Below are 21,966 nucleotides of genomic sequence, written 5' to 3'. Positions count from 1 at the left end.
AGGCGTCCAGACCTCCTGCGCGCGTCCGGTCTTCCTGCACGCGCCCGGACCTCCTGCACACGTCCGGTCCTCCTGCACGCGTCCGGTCCTCCTGCACGCGCCCGGACCTCCTGAAGGCGTCCAGACCTCCTTCAGGCGTCCAGACCTCCTTCAGGCGTCCAGACCTCCTGCGCGCGTCCGGTCTTCCTGCACGCGCCCGGACCTCCTGCACACGTCCAGTCCTCCTGCACGCGCCCAGACCTCCTGCACGCGTCCAGACCTCCTGCACGCGTCCAGACCTCCTGCACGTGTCCAGACCTCCTGCAGGCGTCCAGACCTCCTGCACACTTCGTCACATCAGAAGCTAAGTCCTCACACTCTTGCGCACAAAGACATACACATTTACTCAAACACACAAACACACACACATACTCACACACTCTTGTGCACACAGACATACACATTTACTCAAACACACACATACTCACCCCATCACGCACTCATGAAAACACACACACTCCTTCCTTCTCTCACTGCTCCTACTATGCCCCTGCCTTCTTCTACTATGCTCCTCCCTGCTGCTCCTGATATCCCTCTCCTTGCTGCTCCTGTGATGCCCATCCTCCCTCCTCCTGCTAAGCGGCGCCGAATTCATCCTCCTGCTATGCCCCTCCCCACTACCCTCCCTATGCCCACCTCTGCTGCTCCTGCTATGTCCCTAACTGCTGCTCCTGCCCTCCCTGCTACTCCTGCCCTCCCTGCTACTCTTTCTATGCCCCCCCCTGCTACTCCTCCTATGCCCACCTCTGCTGCTTCTGCTATGCCCCTTCCTGCTACTGATGCTCAGACCTCCTGCAGGCGTCCAGACCTCCTGCACGCATCCAGACCTCCTGCAGGTGCCCCTCCCCACTACTCCCGCCGTGCCCATCCCCTTATGCACCTCTCTGCCTCCCTTGCTGAGCTGCTCCCTGTTCGTATTGTTAAGGCCCCCCTTGTTCCTTATGCAAAACGCCGCGTTGCTCCTCCTGCTAAGGTCCTCCCCACTCCTCCTGCTATGCCCCTCCCTACCACCCCCGCTGTGCCCCTCCCTGCTACCCCCGCGGTGCCCCTAATCGTTACCCCCGCTGTGCCCATCCCCGCTACCCCCGCCGTGCCCCTCCCCACTACTCCCGCCGTGTCCCTCACCTCTGCCCCGGCCGTACCCCTCCCCTCTGCCCCCGCTGTGGCCCTCCCTGCTCATCCCGCTATGCCCCTCCCCAATAGCCTCACTGTGCCCATCCCCTCTGCCCCTGCCGTGCCCATCCCCTCTGCCCCTGCCGTGCCCCTCACCTCTGCCCCCGCCATGGCCCTCCCCGCTACCCCCACCATACCCGTTCCCACTACCTCTGCCATGCCCCTCGATGCCGCTCCCTCTATTTCCCTCCCTGCTCCTCTTGCTAACCTCATCCGTAATTGTCTTGCTAAGGCCCGCCCTGTTCCTGATGCAAAACCCTGCATTGCTCCTTCTGCTACACCCCTCCCTGCTGCTCCTGCCATTTCCCTCCCCACCACCCTCGCTGCCCCTGCTATGCCCCTCCCCGCTACCCCCACCATGCCCCTCCCCATTACCCCTGCCATGCCCCTCCCCGCTGCCCCTGCCATGCCCCTCCCCACTGTCCCCGCCGTGCCTCTCCCTGCTACCCCCGCCGTACCTCTCCCTGCTACCCCCGCTGTGCCCCTCCCTTCTCCCCCTGCCATGCCCGCTATGTCCCTCCCTGCTCCTCCTGTTAATCCCCTCCGTGTTCGTCTTGCTAAGGCCCACCCTGTTCCTTATGCAAAACGCCGCGTTGCTCCTCCTTCTAAGGTCCTCCCCACTCCTCCTGCCATGCCCCTCCCCACTGTCCCTGCTATGCCCCTCCCCGCTACCGCTGCCATGCCCCTCCCCACTGTCCCTGCTATGCCCCTCCCTGATCCCCCTGCCATGCCCCTCCCCACTATCCCTGCTATGCCCCTCCCTGATCCCCCTGCTGTGCCCGTCCCCGCTACCCCTGCCATGTCCCTCCCCAGTACCCCTGCCGTGCCCCTCCCCGCTGCCCCTGCCATGCCCCTCCCCGCTACCCCCACCATGCCCCTCCCCATTACCCCTGCCATGCCCCTCCCCGCTACCCCTGCCATACCCCTCCCCACTGTCCCTGCTATGCCCCTCCCTGATCCCCCTGCCATGCCCCTCCCCGCTACCCCTGCCATGCCCCTCCCCGCTACCCCTGCCATGCCCCTCCCCTCTACCCCCGCCGTGCCTCTCCCTGCTACCCCTGCCGTGTCCCTCCCTTCTCCCCCTGCCATGCCTGCTATGTCCCTTCCTGCTCCTCCTGTTAAGCCCCTCCGTGTTCGTCTTGCTAAGGCCCACCCTGTTCCTTATGCAAAACGCCGCGTTGCTCCTCCTGCTAAGGTCCTCCCCACTCCTCCTGCCATGCCCCTCCCCGCTGTCCCTGCTATGCCCCTCCCTGATCCCCCTGCCATGCCCCTCCCCACTGTCCCTGCTATGCCCCTCCCTGATCCTCCTGCTACCCCTGCCATGTCCCTCTCCAGTACCCCTGCCGTGCCCCTCCCCGCTGCCCCTGCCATGCCCCTCCCTGCTACCCCCACCATGCCCCTCCCCATTACCCCTGCAATGCCCCTCCCCGCTACCCCTGCCATACCCCTCCCCACTGTCCCTGCTATGCCCCTCCCTGATCCCCCTGCCATGCCCCTCCCCGCTACCCCTGCCATGCCCCTCCCCGCTACCCCTGCCATGCCCCTCCCTTCTCCCCCTGCCATGCCCGCTATGTCCCTTCCTGCTCCTCCTGTTAAGCCCCTCCGTGTTCGTCTTGCTAAGGCCCACCCTGTTCCTTATGCAAAACGCCGCGTTGCTCCTCCTGCTAAGGTCCTTCCCACTCCTCCTGCCATGCCCCTCCCCGCTGTCCCTGCTATGCCCCTCCCCGCTACCCCTGCCATGCCCCTCCCCACTGTCCCTGCTATGCCCCTCCCTGATCCCCCTGCCATGCCCCTCCCCACTGTCCCTGCTATGCCCCTCCCTGATCCTCCTGCTACCCCTGCCATGTCCCTCTCCAGTACCCCTGCCGTGCCCCTCCCCGCTGCCCCTGCCATGCCCCTCCCCGCTACCCCCACCATGCCCCTCCCCATTACCCCTGCAATGCCCCTCCCCGCTACCCCTGCCATACCCCTCCCCACTGTCCCTGCTATGCCCCTCCCTGATCCCCCTGCCATGCCCCTCCCCGCTACCCCTGCCATGCCCCTCCCCGCTACCCCTGCCATGCCCCTCCCTTCTCCCCCTGCCATGCCCGCTATGTCCCTTCCTGCTCCTCCTGTTAAGCCCCTCCGTGTTCGTCTTGCTAAGGCCCACCCTGTTCCTTATGCAAAACGCCGCGTTGCTCCTCCTGCTAAGGTCCTTCCCACTCCTCCTGCCATGCCCCTCCCCGCTGTCCCTGCTATGCCCCTCCCCGCTACCCCTGCCATGCCCCTCCCCACTGTCCCTGCTATGCCCCTCCCTGATCCCCCTGCCATGCCCCTCCCCACTGTCCCTGCTATGCCCCTCCCTGATCCTCCTGCTACCCCTGCCATGCCCCTCCCCGCTACCCCCACCATGCCCCTCCCCATTACCCCTGCCATGCCCCTCCCCGCTGCCCCTGCCATACCCCTCCCCACTGTCCCTGCTATGCCCCTCCCCGCTACCCCTGCCATGCCCCTCCCCACTGTCCCTGCTATGCCCCTCCCTGATCCCCCTGCCATGCCCCTCCCCACTGTCCCTGCTATGCCCCTCCCTGATCCTCCTGCTACCCCTGCCATGTCCCTCTCCAGTACCCCTGCCGTGCCCCTCCCCGCTGCCCCTGCCATGCCCCTCCCCGCTACCCCCACCATGCCCCTCCCCATTACCCCTGCCATGCCCCTCCCCGCTACCCCTGCCATATCCCTCCCCACTGTCCCTGCTATGCCCCTCCCTGATCCCCCTGCCATGCCCCTCCCCGCTACCCCTGCCATGCCCCTCCCCGCTACCCCTGCCATGCCCCTCCCCTCTACCCCCGCCGTGCCCCTAATCGTTACCCCCGCTGTGCCCATCCCCGTTACCCCCGCCGTGCCCCTTCCCTCTGCCCCTGCCGTGCCCCTCACCTCTGCCCCGGCTGTGCCCCTCCCCACTACTCCTGCCGTGCCCCTCCCCTCTACCCCTGCCATGCCCCTCCCCGCTACCCCTGCCATGCCCCTCCCCACTGTCCCTGCTATGCCCCTCCCTGATCCCCCTGCCATGCCCCTCCCCACTACCCCTGCCATGCCCCTCCCCTCTACCCCTGCCGTGCCTCTCCCTGCTACCCCCGCTGTGCCCCTCCCTTCTCCCCCTGCCATGCCCGCTATGTCCCTCCCTGCTCCTCCTGTTAAGCCCCTCCGTGTTCGTCTTGCTAAGGCCCACCCTGTTCCTTATGCAAAACGCCGCGTTGCTCCTCCTGCTAAGGTCCTCCCCACTCCTCCTGCTATTCCCCTACCCGCTATCCCTGCTATGTCCACCCCCTCTGCCCCCGCTATGCCCCTCCTCTCTGCTTTTCCTCCTCCTCCCCTTAACCCTCGCTTGGATCCTCTTCCTATGGCCCTTATTGCCTCTCTCACTCCTTGCCCAAAGCCCGCCTCTGCTCCTCCTGCTAAGGCCCTCTCTGTTCCTCCTGCTAAACCCCTCCCTGCTCCCCCTGCTTTTCCCCGCACTGCTCCACGTGCTAAGCTCCTACCTATTCGCCTTGTTGACACCCGCCATGTTCTTTTTGTTAAGCCCCCCGTTGCTCCTCCTGCTAAGGCCCTCTCTGCTCCTCGTGCTAAGGCCTTCTCTGCTCCTCCTGCTAAGGCCCTCTCTGCTCCTCCTGCTAAGGCCCTCTCTGCTCCTCCTGCTAAGGCCCTCTCTGTTCCTCCTGCTAAACCCCTCCCTGCTCCCCCTGCTTTTCCCCGCACTGCTCCTCGTGCTAAGGCCCTCTCTGCTCCTTGTGCTAAGGCCTTCTCTTCTCCTCCTGCTAAGGCCCTCTCTGCTCCTCGTGCTAAGGCCCTCTCTGCTCCTCCTGCTAAGGCCCTCTCTGCTCCTCCTGCTAAACCCCTCCCTGCTCCCCCTGCTTTTCCCCGCGCTGCTCCTCGTGCTAAGGCCCTCTCTGCTCCTCCTGCTAAGGCCTTCTTTGCTCCTCCTGCTAAGGCCCTCTCTGCTCCTGCTAAGGCTCTCTCTGCTCCTCCTCCTAAGGCCCTCTCTGCTCCTCCTGCTAAGGCCTTCTTTGCTCCTCGTGCTAAGGCCCTCTCTGCTCCTCCTGCTAAGGCCCTCTCTGCTCCTCCTGCTAAGGCCTTCTCTGCTCCTCCTACTAAGGCCCTCTCTGCTCCTCCTGCTAAGGCCTTCTTTGCTCCTCCTGCTAAGGCCCTCTCTGCTCCTACTAAGGCCTTCTTTGCTCCTCCTGCTAAGGCCCTCTCTGCTCCTCCTGCTAAGGCCTTCTTTGCTCCTCCTGCTAAGGCCCTCTCTGCTCCTCCTGCTAAGGCCTTCTTTGCTCCTCCTGCTAAGGCCCTCTCTGCTCCTCCTGCTAAGGCCTTCTTTGCTCCTCCTGCTAAGGCCCTCTCTGCTCCTCCTGCTAAGGCCTTCTTTGCTCCTCCTGCTAAGGCCCTCTCTGCTCCTCCTGCTAAGGCCTTCTTCGCTCCTCCTGCTAAGGCCTTCTTCGCTCCTCCTGCTAAGGCCCTCTCTGCTCCTCCTGCTAAGGCCTTCTTCGCTCCTCCTGCTAAGGCCCTCTCTGCTCCTCCTGCTAAGGCCTTCTTCGCTCCTCCTGCTAAGGCCCTCTCTGCTCCTCCTGCTAAGGCCTTTTTTGCTCCTCCTGCTAAGGCCCTCTCTGCTCCTCCTGCTAAGGCCTTCTTTGCTCCTCATGCTAAGGCCCTCTCTGCTCCTCCTTCTAAGGCCTTCTTTGTTCCTCCTGCTAAGGCCCGCTCTGCTCCTCCTGCTAAGGCCCTCTCTGCTCCTCCTGCTAAGGCCCGTCTTGCTGCTTTAGCTACACTCGCGGCTGCTATTATCATTTCATCATATCATATCATATCATTTCTGACCAGGGACTCCACAGAGTCCACTCCCAACTAACTGTAACATTGTGTTATATTGTACATAGGTGTGGGAAAAAAAAAGAGTGATATTGGAAGTATTAGTATTCTGAAGTTTTGTTGTAAATAGTGTGTTTTTGTGTTTTAGTGTGTTTAGTGTTTTAAAAGGAAAAATGAAAAAGAAAAATGCTTTTTTTCTTTTTTTAAACCCCTCCCTTCTCCCCCTGCTTTTCCCCGCGCTGCTTCTCGTGCTAAGGCCCTCTCTGCTCCTCCTGCTAAGGCCTTCTTTGCTCCTCCTGCTAAGGTCCTCTCTGCTCCTCCTGCTAAGGCCCTCTCTGCTCCTCCTGCTAAGGCCTTCTTTGCTCCTCCTGCTAAGGCCCTCTCTGCTCCTCCTGCTAAGGCCCTCTCTGCTCCTCCTGCTAAGGCCTTCTCTGCTCCTCCTGCTAAGGCCCTCTCTGCTCCTCCTGCTAAGGCCTTCTTTGCTCCTCCTGCTAAGGCCTTCTTCGCTCCTCTTGCTAAGGCCTTCTTCGCTCCTCCTGCTAAGGCCCTCTCTGCTCCTCCTGCTAAGGTCTTCTTTGCTCCTCCTGCTAAGGCCCTCTCTGCTCCTCCTGCTAAGGCCCTCTCCGCTCCTCCTGCTAAGGCCTTCTTCGCTCCTCCTGCTAAGGCCCTCTCTGCTCCTCCTGCTAAGGTCTTCTTTGCTCCTCCTGCTAAGGCCCTCTCTGCTCCTCCTGCTAAGGCCCTCTCCGCTCCTCCTGCTAAGGCCTTTTTTGCTCCTCCTGCTAAGGTCCTCTTCGCTCCTCCTGCTAAGGCCCTCTCTGCTCCTCCTGCTAAGGCCCGCTCTGCTCCTCCTGCTAAGGCCCTCTCTGCTCCTCCTGCTAAGGCCTTCTTTGTTCCTCCTGCTAAGGCCCGCTCTGCTCCTCCTGCTAAGGCCCGCTCTGCTCCTCCTGCTAAGGCCCTCTCTGCTCCTCCTGCTAAGGCCTTCTTCGCTCCTCCTGCTAAGGCCCTCTCTGCTCCTCCTGCTAAGGCCTTCTTTGCTCCTCCTGCTAAGGCCCTCTCTGCTCCTCCTGCTAAGGCCTTCTTCGCTCCTCCTGCTAAGGCCCTCTCTGCTCCTCCTGCTAAGGCCCTCTCTGCTCCTCCTGCTAAGGCCTTCTTTGCTCCTCCTGCTAAGGCCCGCTCTGCTCCTCCTGCTAAGGCCCGCTCTGCTCCTCCTGCTAAGGCCCGTCTTGCTGCTTTAGCTACACTCGCGGCTGCTATTATCATTTCATCATATCATATAATTTCTGACCAGGGACTCCACAGAGTCCACTCCCAACTAACTATAACATTGTGTTATATTGTACATAGGTGTGGAAAAAAAAAAAGAGTGATATTAGAAGTATTAGTATTCTGAAGTTTTGTTGTAAATAGTGTGTTTTTTGTGTTGTAGTGTGTTTAGTGTTTTAAAAGGAAAAATGAAAAAAAAAAAGCTTTTTTTCTGTTGTAAATAACATGTAAATAGTTTGATTCTTGTGTGTGTTAAGCAAACAAAAAAAACATATAAATAAAATGTTAGGGATCAGCTTTTGTGTTTTCTGTTCCCACTCTTCTTGTCGTGTTTCTTCTCACAGAGCTGGTGGTGACGAGGGATCCTCCCCCTGGTGCCCTGGTGGTTTTCTTTTCTTGTTTTGTCAGGTTTTTGTGTGTTGGCGGCACGGTGGCTGAGTGGCAACACTCATGTCCAACCAAACCCTGGTTTGTGTGGAGTTTTACATGTTTCTCCCCGTGTCTGGATGGGTTTTCTCCGGGTACTCCGGTTTCCCCCATCAAACAAAACATGAACACCAATAAAAATAAAAAAGGTTACTTAAAATACAGTTCACAGTTTTTGTCCTTTGTGTTCAATGACACCTTTGTTCAGAGGAATACTTCTTGTGAAATATATAGAACAGTTACAAACTAATAATACATTAACTTCCAGTACCTGGTTTTCCTGATTAAGAGGTGACTATTGTATCATTTGTGTCCACATAGAGCTTTAATGTGTGGATTTGCATGTTTCTCTCTGTGTCTCAGTGGGTTTCAATGAGCAACACACTAAACTTTGACGTGAGAGAATTTTCCTTGTGTTCAAATTGAGTGACCAATGAACACCTTTGTTTCACGCATTCCCTAAAATAAACAAATCTGATTGCACAGTAGCCTACTGTCTGGCTCAAGGCACGACGAGGGAGTGGTGTCCAGACAGCGACCGATATCCTGTTTAAAAATACAGAGGTACATAATGTGGATTTGCCAGGTGACTAGTTAATAGTATTTCCATAGTTTGCACAACACCCTTGAGGTCATCATTCAATACTCTGGCATGTGTCTTCTGTTTGATTAGAAGGTGGTTAATTTACCAAGGATACACGTTACATTACCCATAATGCATCAAAATAATTTAAAGAAAAAAGGGGCATGGATATATATTGCATTGAATATATTTAAGTTTGATTAAATAGGCTAAAAACTAAAACAATAAGCGATACATGTTCAAATGTTCATACTGGTTACATCCCCTACAACAGTGCAACATGAAACTGTTAAATTTGAATAAAGATGTGTACAGTGTGTTTGAGGATTAAAGGGATTTAGATTAAGAAGACATTATTAACATTAGAAATTACTGCAATAATAAGTATAATGTAAGAATGTTCATTTCTGGTGTAAGCGTCAAAGACCAAGAGATTGAAAAGTAAAGTCAGAAGGTTTAATGAGTTCTACAGGTAAAGTGAACGATGAAGCAACAGACTCTCAGCAAAGGACAGAAGAGAGTCCTGAGATGTGACTGTGACAGCTTTTATATGGTCCCCCAATAAAATGAAATGAACTGGCACAGAGCATAGAAGGCAAACAGCGCCCTCTACTGCATCCTTGAGGTTAAAAAGATTTAAGGTTTTTTTTAAAAAAGGAACAAAAGGGAATCCTTATCTTTACTAAATTTCTAGACATTGTTTTTTGAAACAAACAAATGTGCTGTATGTTGCAGGTGAATTTGCTGCGCTTGTTTTTGATTGATTTTCTCTCTCTCCCTCTCTATAGATAGACAGATAGATACATATATATGGAGAAAGACAGAGATAGAGAGACAGAGAGAGGGACAGATAGATATAGATATATATCTATTCACACATACACATAGTTATATGCTTGCAATAATACCCTAGTGTCTCCCAATCCCATGGCAAAACTTTTGTCAATGTGTGATGATATGTATTTGAAAACGTCTCCTAGATGTTGATTGTTGTCATGGGTCCCAGCGGTGTTGGTTTGGATCAGGTACGGACCGACAGATACCGTCAGAAGCCGTCCGTCGGTGTACACTATAAAAGATAGAGGTTACACTAGTTAGAGATCCTGGCAAGTTGACGCAAGCGCCAAAAAGTGTACATACAGGTAAGAGCGCAGTTTGTGTGATGGCTCACGCCTAAACACACCAGTGCCCAGATACAGTAGCAGTCCCACACGATCATCAACGCGGTGTCATCTTTAAAAAAAATAAAAATAAAAAAATAAAAAAAAAGTATTCTGCCATGTTCTTTGACTTTGCAGAACAAAATTGAACAAAACTACTAGAGCCTGTTGAAGCATCCATTTTAAATAAGATATTTCTCTAAAGCCGCACTCACATGTAGTTGGTCACAGTCATGAGCTCTGGGTAATGACCAAAAAGACGAGATCGCGGATACAAGCGGCCGAAATGGGTTTCCTCTGAGGGGAGGCAGGGCGCTCCGTTAGACATAGAGTGAGGAGCTCAGTCACACGGGAGGAGCTCGGAGTAGAGCTGCTGCTCCTCCACGTCGAGACCCAGGACACGCTGGAGGGACTATGTGTCTCTGGCCTGGGAACACCTTGGGGTCTCACCGGAGGAGCTGGAGAACGTGTCTGGGGTGAGGGAAGTCTGGGAGTCCCTGTTTAGACTGCTGCCCCCATGACCCCGCCCCGGATAAGAGGAAGAAAACGGATGGATGGATCTCCAAAGCTCTAAATGCTCCGTTCCACCTTGTGATGTCATGAAGTGGTAGTTTTCAAGTGAACAGCTCCTTTTACCTTTAGTTCAGTAGAGAAAATAGCGTGATATAGGCCTTTTAAGCCATTCCTGTAAATTACACAAGACCCTGCTCTGGCAAAACATGTGAATGTGGCTTAAGGGGGAATATGTAACTCTGTCCGGTAAAGTGGGTGAAGCCTCTTGACCAGGGACACGACAGAATCATCGTCATCTGGACCGCAAACTCTCAACTTTTGTATTTCTGGGTGAACACTCTGCCCCTGTTTTTCTGAACGTCAGTGAATTCATTCAAAAATGTAAAAATGAACAAAATGTAAGAATATACATTTTATTATTTATTCAGGTCAATTATAATCAGCTGGTTTATATTGGTGGATCAAAGTACATCCATTCACATATTCTGTCCGTCAACTAAAAAACAAAATATAAAACTGTTTTATTACTTCAGTGAGAATTTTCTTGAGGTGAGTGGAAAGTGAACAGTCAACTTACCTCATAATTTTTGTTGTAGAGAGAAACAAAGGCTATTTCCCCAGTGTTCCATGGGGCCTGGTTCTTCCACTCCTGATTATAACGTTTATCTGCATCAGGTGGACAACAGCCTTCAGCCCAAATCTGAACAGGGATTTGGAAATAGTTTAAGAAATACTGTTATACTTTCATTTCTAACATATTAATACAATCATATAAAAGAACTCTTGAAACATATTAAAAATCTCAGTGGGCTTGGTAAGAAAAAAGTCAGACAGTGTATGTGGCACGAATCTCAGTGTTAAAATAACATTTTCTTTCCATGTTAAATGTAAAAACTGAAAAACTTACAGTCACAATGTCGTTATTCCACAGTAGGAATAAAGTCTCAAATTTGAATATGAGAGCTTCGTCATTGCCCACCTCAATATGGACGCTCCAGCCTTTAATGTGCTGAAATGTAGCAACAGAGAGATTATTGTTTTAAATGTAGAGAATTGTTGTAGTCGAGGTGGGAACAGTTGATTTCAGGGTCTCAATTCCACAGCACAAAGTCCCAAGTCCCAAGTCCTTTGCTTTGAGTTTCATGTTTTATATCAAATGACAGAATGGCTCACATTCTTTATATTTATTTCCCTGGGATCCAGAATTCACACTTCTCCAAAACTTTATGAAGGTGTGATTCTGGTCTGCTTACAAAGCAGTTTATGTACAAATAGTTTTGTCCTGGTCACAAATAGAGGGAAGGACATGCTTCAGTTTGATCCTGTGTGAATGAAGCTCTGACAGAACATCTGACTCTGAGCTGTGCAGAGAATAGTGTTTTCTCAACACTTAAGTCAAAGGGCTCAAACAAGTCTCACACATTTTTATAAAGTCAAGTATCAAAATAGTGACTCAAGTCTGACTCAAGTCCACACCTCTGTATTGAATCAATAAATGTTATTTAAATACTAACGCATGAATCTACTCTTTTCAGACTGAAACTTCTGCCATAATGGTCCAAATGGTTTATGATTAAAGGAGTTCTTCTCTCTGAGATCTCCCTCTCCCTCTTTGCATTTTTGACCTGAGAACAAAAGAAAAGATATTTTTGTTCATCTTAACGTGTGGATCTTAAATGTGACGTTAAATTGCAGTAAAATACAATAAAATGAAAGTGAATCTGAAGACAAATTCAGCAAAACAAATGAAGACGCTCACCTTTTCTGAAAGATTAAACTCTTGTTGGAGTCTGCTGAGCTGCGTCTGTAAATCCTCCTTTTTAAAGACAAAAACATAAGTCAGGACATGAGCCTCACGTAAACATTATCACATGATGTGTTTTGTTAAAAATTTGTTTGATTCCTGTCAGATTTCATGATTTAAAACAAATACAGGTAGTTCATAGACTGTATATATAAATGGACATAGCTAACCTGCTAGCTGCCACGTTCCAAATAGGAATTGAGCATGGACACTTCTTCTGACTCCATTGACTCTGGTTCCAATTCACTTTTTATTGAAATTTGGTGCCCGTCTCTCTGTATCTGCTGCTGTGGGGCAGTGAACATCGTGATTTTGTTCTTAAACTGTTCGTATTAACCCTCTACATGATCCTGGGTTTTTTTATTTCACTATTGTGTCTGTAAATCAAGATATGAACACAGACAACAATAACCTTCTCTCATTATTCTGACATTTAGCAAATAAAATAATTTTGGTAATCCTAACTGACCTAAAACAGGTAAAAAGTTTCATCTGATTTCATGTCAGACAGTGGGAAAAAAAAACAAAAAACATATGTGTCTTTTTATATATGTAAACTACTGGTTTCATCTGTATATACAGTCTATGAGGTGGTTTTTGTTCTTTGCTGACTTTGTTGACTCTAGGAGTGATTGCCTGAGAAGACGTCTTTCCAGCCTTGTCTGCACAGGACGCCTCTTGAAACCTGGATTCCTGCTCTGTAAAATAAATATTATTATTTCATGAAATGTTTGTAGAAAAACTGACATGTTGTCCACCACAACAAAATAATATGAACTTACGGGAATATTTTTGTTTAGTTATGCAAAAGAGAATCGACACAATAATGGCAACTCCAGCTAAAACAAGCAGTCCAATCATTAAACCAATGACAAGGGGAAAAATCTTCAGCGTAAAAACATCATCTGAAATAATACAAAAAAATATATAATTAATTATACAAACTATGACAATGTTTATTCTAGAGCAGTGGTTTAAAACTGTTTGATCAATTCTATTAAAATTGTCATAACGACCGGAGGGACCAAGGATGCAGACTCAGAAAACAGTTCAACAGAATTTATTTACAAAAAAAATGTGGACGGTGGTTAGCGGAGCAGGTGGTGTAGGGCTGGGTCGGCAGTGGATGTTCTGGCCCAGGACGAGGTGAGCTGGATCGAAGGCTGTGGTGCACGGATGGTCCAAGGAGCAAAATCTGGCAAAAAAAAAGAAAGTCCAACTGAGGATACAATGACGATTTGGCGGCGAGTGTAAGAATCCTCAGCCTCACCCCAGGTCAAGGCTTGATTGCTTAATGAGGTGCAGGTGTGCGGAGGTGGTGCCAGAGTCTGCACTCAACTTCAGCCATAGACACAGAAGGGAGGAGGAAGACAACACAGAAACACAAGGACGGACTGGACTCATGACCGTACCTCCTAGTAAAGTGGAGGCTGGTAAGCTAGGGAGGTTTAAAATGGAGACAGACCGGTCGTGGAACTCAACAAAATTATGTGAATACTCTATCCAAGGGAGGAATGTACTCCAGGTAGAGGGATTAGCGGAGATGACACAGCGTAGTGCGGTCTCAAGGTCCTGGTTAGCCCATTCAGTTTGTCCATTAGTCTGTGGGTGAAAACCAGAAATGACATTGACCGTAGTGCCCAGCCCTTCACAGAAAGCACGCTAAACTTGGGATGTAAATTGTGTCCCTCTATCAAACACTGTCTACGGGAATCCCATGAAGCTTGAACACATAGAGGGTAATATAGTCGGCTGTTTCCTTGGTGGTCGGATGTTTTGTCAGAGCAATAAAGTGGACAGCTTTGGAGAATCGGTCAACCACTGTGAGTATGACTGTGTTACTTAGAGATGCAGAGAGTCAAGTTGACGGTGATGTGAGACCAAGAGCGTTTCGGATTCTCTTCCTGGGAGAACTGGCGTGAGAGGACATCTGGCTTGACGTTACGAGACCCCAGACAGTAAGTGAGGACAAAATCAAATCTGCAGAAAAAGAGTGACCAATGGGCCTGAGTTGTGAGTTCAGACGCTTAGCGGATCAAATATACTTTAAATTTTTATGGTTGGTCCAGACCAGGAATGGATGCACTACCCCCTCTAACCAGTGATGCCATTCCTCCAGGATTAATTTTACCACGAGTAATTCTCAGTCTCCCACATCATAATTCCTCTTGGCTGGGGTCAGATGGCGTAAGAAAAAGGCACAGGGGTACAAACGATTGTGTGGTTCAAACTTTTCAGAGAGTATTGCCCCCACACCAGTCTCAGAGGCATCTACCTCCACGACAAACTGGCAAGAGGGATGCGGCTGACTCGAGCGGACGTAAACAGATCTTTCAGCTTGACGTAAGCAGCCTCGACTTCCGGTGTCCAGTTAAACTGTCAAGAGATAAGTTTAGAGGCGCAGCAACACAAATAAAGTCTCTGATGAATCGCAGATAAAAATCTGCAAATCCAATAAAGCTCTGAAGCTGCTTACTGCTGTTAGGCGTAGGCCACTCAGCCTTTCCCTGGATCAGCCTTGACCTCTCCTCTCCCCACAATTAAGCAAAAAAAAAAAAAAAAACTGAAGAAACTTTTCAGAGTGGAACTCACATTTCCCCGCTTGCACATAGATTGTATTCTCGAGGAATTGTTGAAGGACTTGACGCACATGTTGCTGGTGTTCCTGGAGGTTCTTGGAAAAACATCTAAATCTCATCTACATAAACAAAAACAAAGCAATTAGGAAAGTCTCATAACACATCATTAATGAGGGCTTGGAAAACGGCCAGAGCATTGATTAACCCAAAAGGCATGACCCAGTGGCATTTTAAAGGCCGTTTTCCACTCGCCCCCTCCCTTACGCACACTAAATGGTAAGCATTTCTGAGATCCAATTTAGTGAAAAATAGTGGCCCCATGGAGTAGTGTGAGGGCTTGAGTCTATGAGTGGCAAAACATACTTATTTTTAATGGTGATATTCTCAAGGCCCCTAAAGTCGATATGTGGTCTCATAGTTTTGTCCTTTTTGGCAACATAAAAGAACCCAGCTCCTAAAGGCGAAGAGGATGGATGATGCCAGCAGCTAGACAGTCTCGCATGTACTGTTCCATGGCCTCCTGTTTGGGTTTGGAGAGGCTGTAGAGATGGCTGGAAGGCAGGGGGGCACTGGGCAGGAGGTCGATGGCATAATCGTAGGGTCTGTGGGGAGGAAGAGATAGTGCCCGGCTTTTCCAAAAAACGTTCTCCAGGTCATGATACACGCTGGGTACCTAGGAAAGGTCAGGCTTATCTGGGAGACATCCATGGAGCGAGTTGGCCTCCCCTGCTGGAGATAAAGCAGACTGCAGACAGTTGGCAAGGCAAAAGAAGCTCCATTCAGATACTTTCCCGCTAACACAGTCGATTATGGGGTTGGGTTTGACCAGCAACAAGGGTGGCCCAGAATGAATGGTGTAGTGGGAGCAGAGATGACGTAAAACCTTTTGGTTTCTTGGTGATTGCCTGACAGGACTATGGAAATGGGTTCAGTGATGTGTGTTACTCTGGTGAGTAGTGCTCCATTGAAAGCTAGAGCTGTAAGTGGCTCTAACCCTTCCCCAATCTGCTCGGCCACCTGCTGGTCAATGAAATCCTCCTCCACCTCAGAGTCAATGAGAGCCAGAATAGAGAGCGTCAATCTGAAGTCTATTGTTTAGTGTAGCTGGAACAGATTGCTGACCCACCAGTACTCCCAGACCTACTGATGAGCGCCCCCTTTTCGCCGAACCGGACAAGTTGAGAGATGTCCCTGCTTCCCACAGTAAAAACACTAACCCGCCTGGAGGCACCGCAGACATTCCTCTGCAGTGAGGTGTGCCCGGCCCAGCTGCATAGGTTCCTTTGACGGAGATGGCATAAGAGGCAGGTTGGACTGTTGTGGGAAGACAGGGCGGCCCAGGGTTCAGAACGGAAAACGGCGTCTCTCTTTTTGCCGACTTACTATGCGGTTATCGATCCGGTTTGCTAGAGAAATCAGAGACTTAAGGTCTGGGGGTTCATCTCCAGAAACAAGTTCATCCTTCAATTTGTCACTTAGTCCCTTGACGAAGACAGCTCTTAGTGCGCTGTCAGTCCAATCCACATCCGTAGCTAAAGTCCAAAATTCAGTGGTGTAGTCCACCACTAACCTAGCTCCTTGAACAAGGTTTAACAGGCACAGAGAGGCTTCAGCTTGATAATGAGGATGGTCAAGAACCAGTTTGAATTCTTCCAAAAACCCATCATGAGTCATTTGATCAAAAGCAATGTTAGCAAACTTCGCCTCATCGCACTGGAGTGCTTTCCCTCTCAATAGTCCACACAACTACCGTATCTTAACTAAGTCTGGTGTAAAACAGGCTGGACGTTGTTGGAACATGTTAGAGCATTGAAAGAGAAAACCACAGCAGAGGCCAGGCTGACCTGAGTATGGGTCCGGATCTGTACCTCTTGATTCCAGGGCTGGATCAGGGATTGATTGTATTTGAGCAGGGTCCAGATACTCTGTTCGTGTTGTCCAATGATTATTCCATGATGCAAAAAAGCCCAGTTTAGCGTTTGATCTGGCCCTGAGTCTGCTTGGTCCATTTTGGCCAGATCGTTCTGTCATAACGACTGGAAGGACCAAAGATGCAGACTCAGAAAACAGTTCAACAGAGTTTATTTATAATTTAAAAAATGTGAACGGTGGTTAGCAGAGCAGGTGGTGGAGGGCTCGGTCGGCAGTGGATGTTCTGGTACAGGACGAGGTGAGCTGGATCGAAGGCTGCAGTGCATGGATGGTCCAAGGAGCAAAATCTGGCAAAAAACAAGAATGTCCAACTGAGTCCAACAAGGAGCATAATACAAAAAATGAGACTGAGCTAAGAGTACAGTACCAGAAGGATATACTGATGATCTGGAGGCGAGTGTAGGAATCCTCAGCCTCTTAATACTCCCCAGGTGAAGGCTTGATTGCTTGATGAGGTGCAGGTGTGTGGAGGTGGTGCCAGACTCTCCACCTAGCTCCATGCATAAACACAGAAGGGAGGGAGAAGACAGCACAGAAACACAAGGACACACTGGACTCATGACAAAAACGTTGCACCAATGTGTCTAATGCTATTTTTGGTGCTTTCCTGCTTGAACTTTGACACACGATTGAACACCTCTGATAGTGTGTAGAGTCTGACCTTCCACCTGCACACTGCTCCACTCTGAGAGGTTGGTGGAGCTCTGGGTGACGGTGCAGTTGAAGATGCCGCTCTGCTTCACAGTCACTCTGCTGCTGACCTCATAGACTCCATCAGACACAGACACAGAGCGCTCCACAGACAGCAGCCTCCCCTCAGAGTCCAGCCACCACAGCTCAGGCTCCGGAGACCAGCCCCCAGAGGCACAGTGCAGCACCACACGTGGACCCCACACATCCACCACTGCTACAGACACCACCACTGGGGACGAGGAGCCTGGAACAACATCAGGTAATGTCAAAATAAGACCTAAAGGTTATTTTCTTGGAGTTAAACAACACCTTTCAAAATATCCAAAGCTCTTGTGGCTATGGCTGCCCAGTTTTGTTCATTAGCTTGCTTTTTCACATCATTTTGTGGATTTTAACCAACTAAGAAGTGTGGCTTGGAGAGTTCACAGGACACAAGTAAGGGACAGTTAGATTGTGTGAAATGAGCTGTTTGTTTTTTCCTGTATCTACGGAGACCTGCAAGAAACTAGCAAAGGAGCTGCTATGGACCTCTGAGATGACTTTTTCGACCAAATACACCTTCCAGATGATCGGTCGAACTCATCACCAACCAAAACAACACAGCGGAGTAAGAGTGATACTCAGGAGAGGTGACTTTAGAGATCACCTGGCTCCCACTGAGGGCTGCTACAGGACACAGATAAAGGAGTCTTTTGTCCAGAGGGCTGTAACTCTCTTCAAATTGCCCAGATTTATTAATTTGCACCAGAGCCACTGCTGCCCCACTGTGGCACCTGGTATTCTCAGCGGTCTCCTATCTAATCCTATCCTATCTAAGTACAAACCACACCCAACCCCTTTTAACCTCTGAGATTAGACGAGATTAGGCATTGACAAAGTGGTAAAGTTGCAATTTAGTTCACTGACATTATAGTTGTTAGCTGAAATAACTTTAACCCCTAAGATGAATAGTTTGTGGGCTATCAAAGAATGATAAGTTCAGACAATTGGAGATTTTTTATTCAATAATTTATTTAAAAACAATTACTCCTCCATCTAAAAGATTCTACTAGTGCATAAGTTTAATATTGTTTTCTGTACAAACTCACCAACAATTAGTTTGACAGAGGTTTCTTTCTCCAGTGCAGGGATGAAGCACCTGTAAACACCACTGTCTTTTGGTTTCACATTTGTAAGTTTCAGTGAAATGTTTCCATGTTTCAACTCGTCTTGGAAAAGAAACGCCCGACCGTCGAATTGTGAGTGTTTTAAATCTTTCAGTTCCTCATAGGATCTCCAAACAAACACAAATCTGGGCTGCAGGTCTGGTCGGGTCCACTCCAAAGTTAAAGCTTCAGCATCTCTGGGAGGTTGGAAAAAACACGGCAAAATGACATCATCACCGATCCTGGCGACTATTGGTGGAGACAAGCCAATCAGATCCTCTCCTGGAAAACAAAAGAGAGTCCATGGGTTCACAAGTCAAGATGTTCAGTTCATTTTTTAAGTAAATCAATTTAAGTAAATCGTCTCTGCAGGACACTGGATAGATTCTGGTCCACTTGCTCTGGCAAATTTGAACTATTGGTAAACAGAAAACCTATATGTTCAATATTTCCAAAGTAGTGTCACCATGGTACCGTCCACTCTTTAGACCCACATATTTTTTTAAATCATTCATTCACTCATTCGTTCATTAATTATTTCATTCGTTGCTGTTACCTCTACAGTTCTGTATTTGAAGAAGACACCAGAGGATCAGAAGGACATAGAGAGTTCTGGGTGAGTTTTTCATCTTTAGTAAAACTGTAAAAGAGAAATACTGTCAACAACAGTCTGCTCTTTCAGTTGAGGCTAAGGACACACTGCACACGTGTTCCACCCTACACAAGTGTAACATTTAGACACTTTTTTTTTTATAAATAAAAGTGACAGGGTGCAGCCACACCATCTGTGCTTGGCGTGCGCATAGAGCAGCACATCATGGGCGTGGGGTGAATTTGGAGCCATGTTACGACTGCAAGTATCATAGCAACCAAGCAGCCAATCTGGAGCCAGGCTGTTGAACGTAACGTTGTAACGCTGCTTCCTGCACGAACTGCTGGTTTAGCAGGGAGTGGGCGCTTAGCAATGCTGTCAATCAAACCTGTTGCTAATGTTAGCGGTACCAGATTTTTTCTCTTATTAATGTCCATATATTGATTTATAGATGAAATAAAAATACAAGGATCACACAACGGTTAATACCAACATTTTAGTACCAAAATGACAAGGCTCACTGCAGAAGTTACAGAGAGAGGGATGAAAAATTTTCAGTGTAAAGTGAAACGGACGCAGAGTTGATGAAACTGGAAGCATGCCCATGACCACTTCCTATTTGGAACGCAAGAGTAGCAGGTTAGCTATGTTAAACAGTGGGGCAAAAAAGTATTTAGTCAGACACCAACTGTGCAAGTTCTTCCACTTTAAAAGATGAGAGAGGCCTGTAATTTTCATCATATTTCTCCCAGACCTGTAACTTCTTTGAGAGGCTCCTCTGTCCTTTGTGTTTTAGGACTACAGATGGAAAGTAGCATTATGCTAAATCTGGTGCAGCCATCTTTTAATGTAACTGCACATTGTCCTTTAGATAAAATAAAGTAAAGTAAGTAAGTCCTCCACTCGTTACCTGTATTACACCTGTTCGAACTCGTTATCAGTATAAAAGACACCTGTCCTCAAACAGTCAGACTCCAAACTCCACTATGGCCAAGACCAAAGAGCCGTCAAAGGAACCAAAACAAAACTGTAGACCTGCACCAGGCCCCAAAGACTGAGTCTGCAATAGGTAAGACGTGTGTGTGAGTGTCCCCCTGCTTAAGCCAGTACATGTCCAGGCCTGTCTGAAATTTGCTAGAAGCATTTGGATGATCCAGAAGAGGATTAGGAGAATGTCATATGGTCAGATGAAACCAAAATAGAACTTTTCGGTAAAAATCCAACTTGCATCGAAAGAACATCATACCTACTGTGAAACATGGGGGTAGAAACATCATGCTTTCAGCCTGTTTTTTTCTGCAAAGGGACCAGGACGACTGATCTATGTAAAGGAAAGAATCAATGGGGCCATGTATTGTGAGATTTTAAGTGAAAACCTCCTTCCATCAGTGAGGTCATTGAAGATGAAACGTGGCTGGGTCTGTCAACATGACAATGATCCCAAACACACTGCCCAGGCAACGAAGGGCTGGATTTGTCATTTTAAGGTCTGGGGTAACCTAGCCAGTCTCCAGATCTCAATCCCATAGAAAATTTTTGGAGGGAGTTGAAAGCTGACTAAATACTTTTTGCCCCACTGTATATATTCTTAAAAAGTTGTTGAGGCTGTCATTTAAGCTTGGACGTGTCATACTTCATCAGTTCTTCTGCCGCACAAAGAGAAATTTCTGTTAATTTCACAAGAGAAATGGATTTACAATTACAATTAGATCATCCATTTAAAAATCCAACCAGTTACAGTGCAGTTGTGTGACAGCAAGGCAGAACAAGCCTACAAGGTGTGTTTGAAATAAATGTACCTCACCTGTATCATCAGCGAGAGGAGGAGCTGGAGGAGAAAAACACCTGGAAGAACTGCTGGGCGGCTTCAGGTCACCTATCGTCCCATAATAAAGAGAATTTATCATCGGAATTGAATAATAAAATTAATCTGAAGTCACATTTCAGTAACACAAGCAAGAACTTCATTTATTTTGAAAGATAAGTCTGCTCTTAGACACAGAGTTGAACTGCAGATGAACTGGCTCCAGATGAACTGCACTCTCGGTCACAGTCGACCATTTCCTGACTCCTGTTTTCAACCTAACATTACAAAAATTGACATTGTTTTACACTAACGACAAACCCAAACCCTTTCCCAAACCTTAAGTGTCACAGTTCTGCCCGTTTTCTTGTTCATCTCATGTTTAGCTCAGTTTCCCAGCCTGTTCGGGTCCTTCTTTTACGAAATCCCTCTTTTCCCTGCAGCATTCATTTCTTAATCAGCCCAGAGTAGTTTATAGATACTGTGTCCCTCTGTCCAGTCAGTCTTTGTTCGATTGTTGATCAGTTATGAGAGACAATCACTCTGTATTTGAACCACTGTTGTTTGCGTTTCTGCAGTTCTGAATCTGCACTGATCCCTGTTTGAGGAACCTGTTTATGAGTTTATTTTCCCAACCTGTTTCCCATATTGAATCCCCAAAGTGAAGGAGATTTAGTTTGATATTAAATAACACATTAATTCCTCAGTTGTTTATTGCCCGATTTGTCATATTAAGAATTACCTGTTTGAAGGACACTTTACCAAGACTAAGACGTTTGAGTCCAGTTTACCTGCGTGATATTTAACCTTTACAGATGTGTGTTTAGTTAAACTTTGTCACCCTCTCGTGATGCCACAAGCCGCACAGGAGCAGGGACAAACTTGTTGCTTTCTCATTAAATAGACTTCAGTGACACTAGTCCACCTTTGCTGCTACCACCATTGAAACTATTCCAACAAATAAACATGGTAAATAATAGTCGCTCTACATTTAGCTGTTTTCACACACCTCTGGCAACGACGGTACTTAGTTTAGAAGAGCACTTACCTTTTTCAGCCCAACACACGGCGCTCTTCAGATGATCAGTTTCACTTTCTCATGCACTCCACTCTGGCTCTGAGGAATTCAGTCTGACATTTGAGTAACAGGATAAAAATAAACCTGTATGTGAGGCAGTCAGATCGTGGGCTGTTTTCTACGTTTCAGTTTGTAAGTAATGAACATTCAGAGGCCACATGATTCTTTGTTGGATCATGAATCGTTTCAGTGGAACAGAAAGTTTTACATTGAAGTTGTTAAATATTGTGAATGTTCAGAATCTGCTGTTTCTGGAGATGTGCAGACCCTCCCAACACAACAGGGGGCAGTATTGTTCAAAATAGTCCAACACATGAGGCCTCACACTCCCATCTGAACA

At 48.9% G+C, this 21,966-nt stretch overlaps 1 protein-coding gene and 1 long non-coding RNA gene across 2 annotated transcripts; both read right to left on the bottom strand.

Moving 5' to 3' along the window:
* Window positions 1-10,427: 10,427 nt before the first annotated feature.
* LOC117386662 (uncharacterized) lies at window positions 10,428-11,581 on the bottom strand. Its single transcript, XR_004542702.2, has 4 exons — window positions 11,514-11,581; window positions 10,907-11,008; window positions 10,577-10,699; window positions 10,428-10,495 (listed from the first exon to the last, which is right to left on the bottom strand). It is a non-coding gene; the product is annotated as an uncharacterized LOC117386662 (long non-coding RNA).
* Window positions 11,582-11,771: 190 nt separating this feature from the next.
* LOC117386664 (butyrophilin-like protein 2) lies at window positions 11,772-21,607 on the bottom strand. The gene is made up of 6 exons (XM_055229234.1): window positions 21,597-21,607; window positions 18,709-18,792; window positions 18,096-18,434; window positions 16,976-17,251; window positions 12,586-12,708; window positions 11,772-11,815 (listed from the first exon to the last, which is right to left on the bottom strand). The coding sequence occupies exons 2-6, from the start codon at window positions 18,779-18,781 to the stop codon at window positions 11,772-11,774; spliced, it is 855 nt and encodes a 284-aa protein (XP_055085209.1). The 5' UTR covers window positions 18,782-18,792; window positions 21,597-21,607.
* Between the last annotated feature and the right edge of the window lie 359 nt (window positions 21,608-21,966).

Source organism: Periophthalmus magnuspinnatus, chromosome 18, assembly GCF_009829125.3.
Source record: "Periophthalmus magnuspinnatus isolate fPerMag1 chromosome 18, fPerMag1.2.pri, whole genome shotgun sequence".
Taxonomy (NCBI): Eukaryota; Metazoa; Chordata; class Actinopteri; order Gobiiformes; family Gobiidae; genus Periophthalmus; species Periophthalmus magnuspinnatus.
This window is presented reverse-complemented; position numbering and strand designations above follow the sequence as displayed.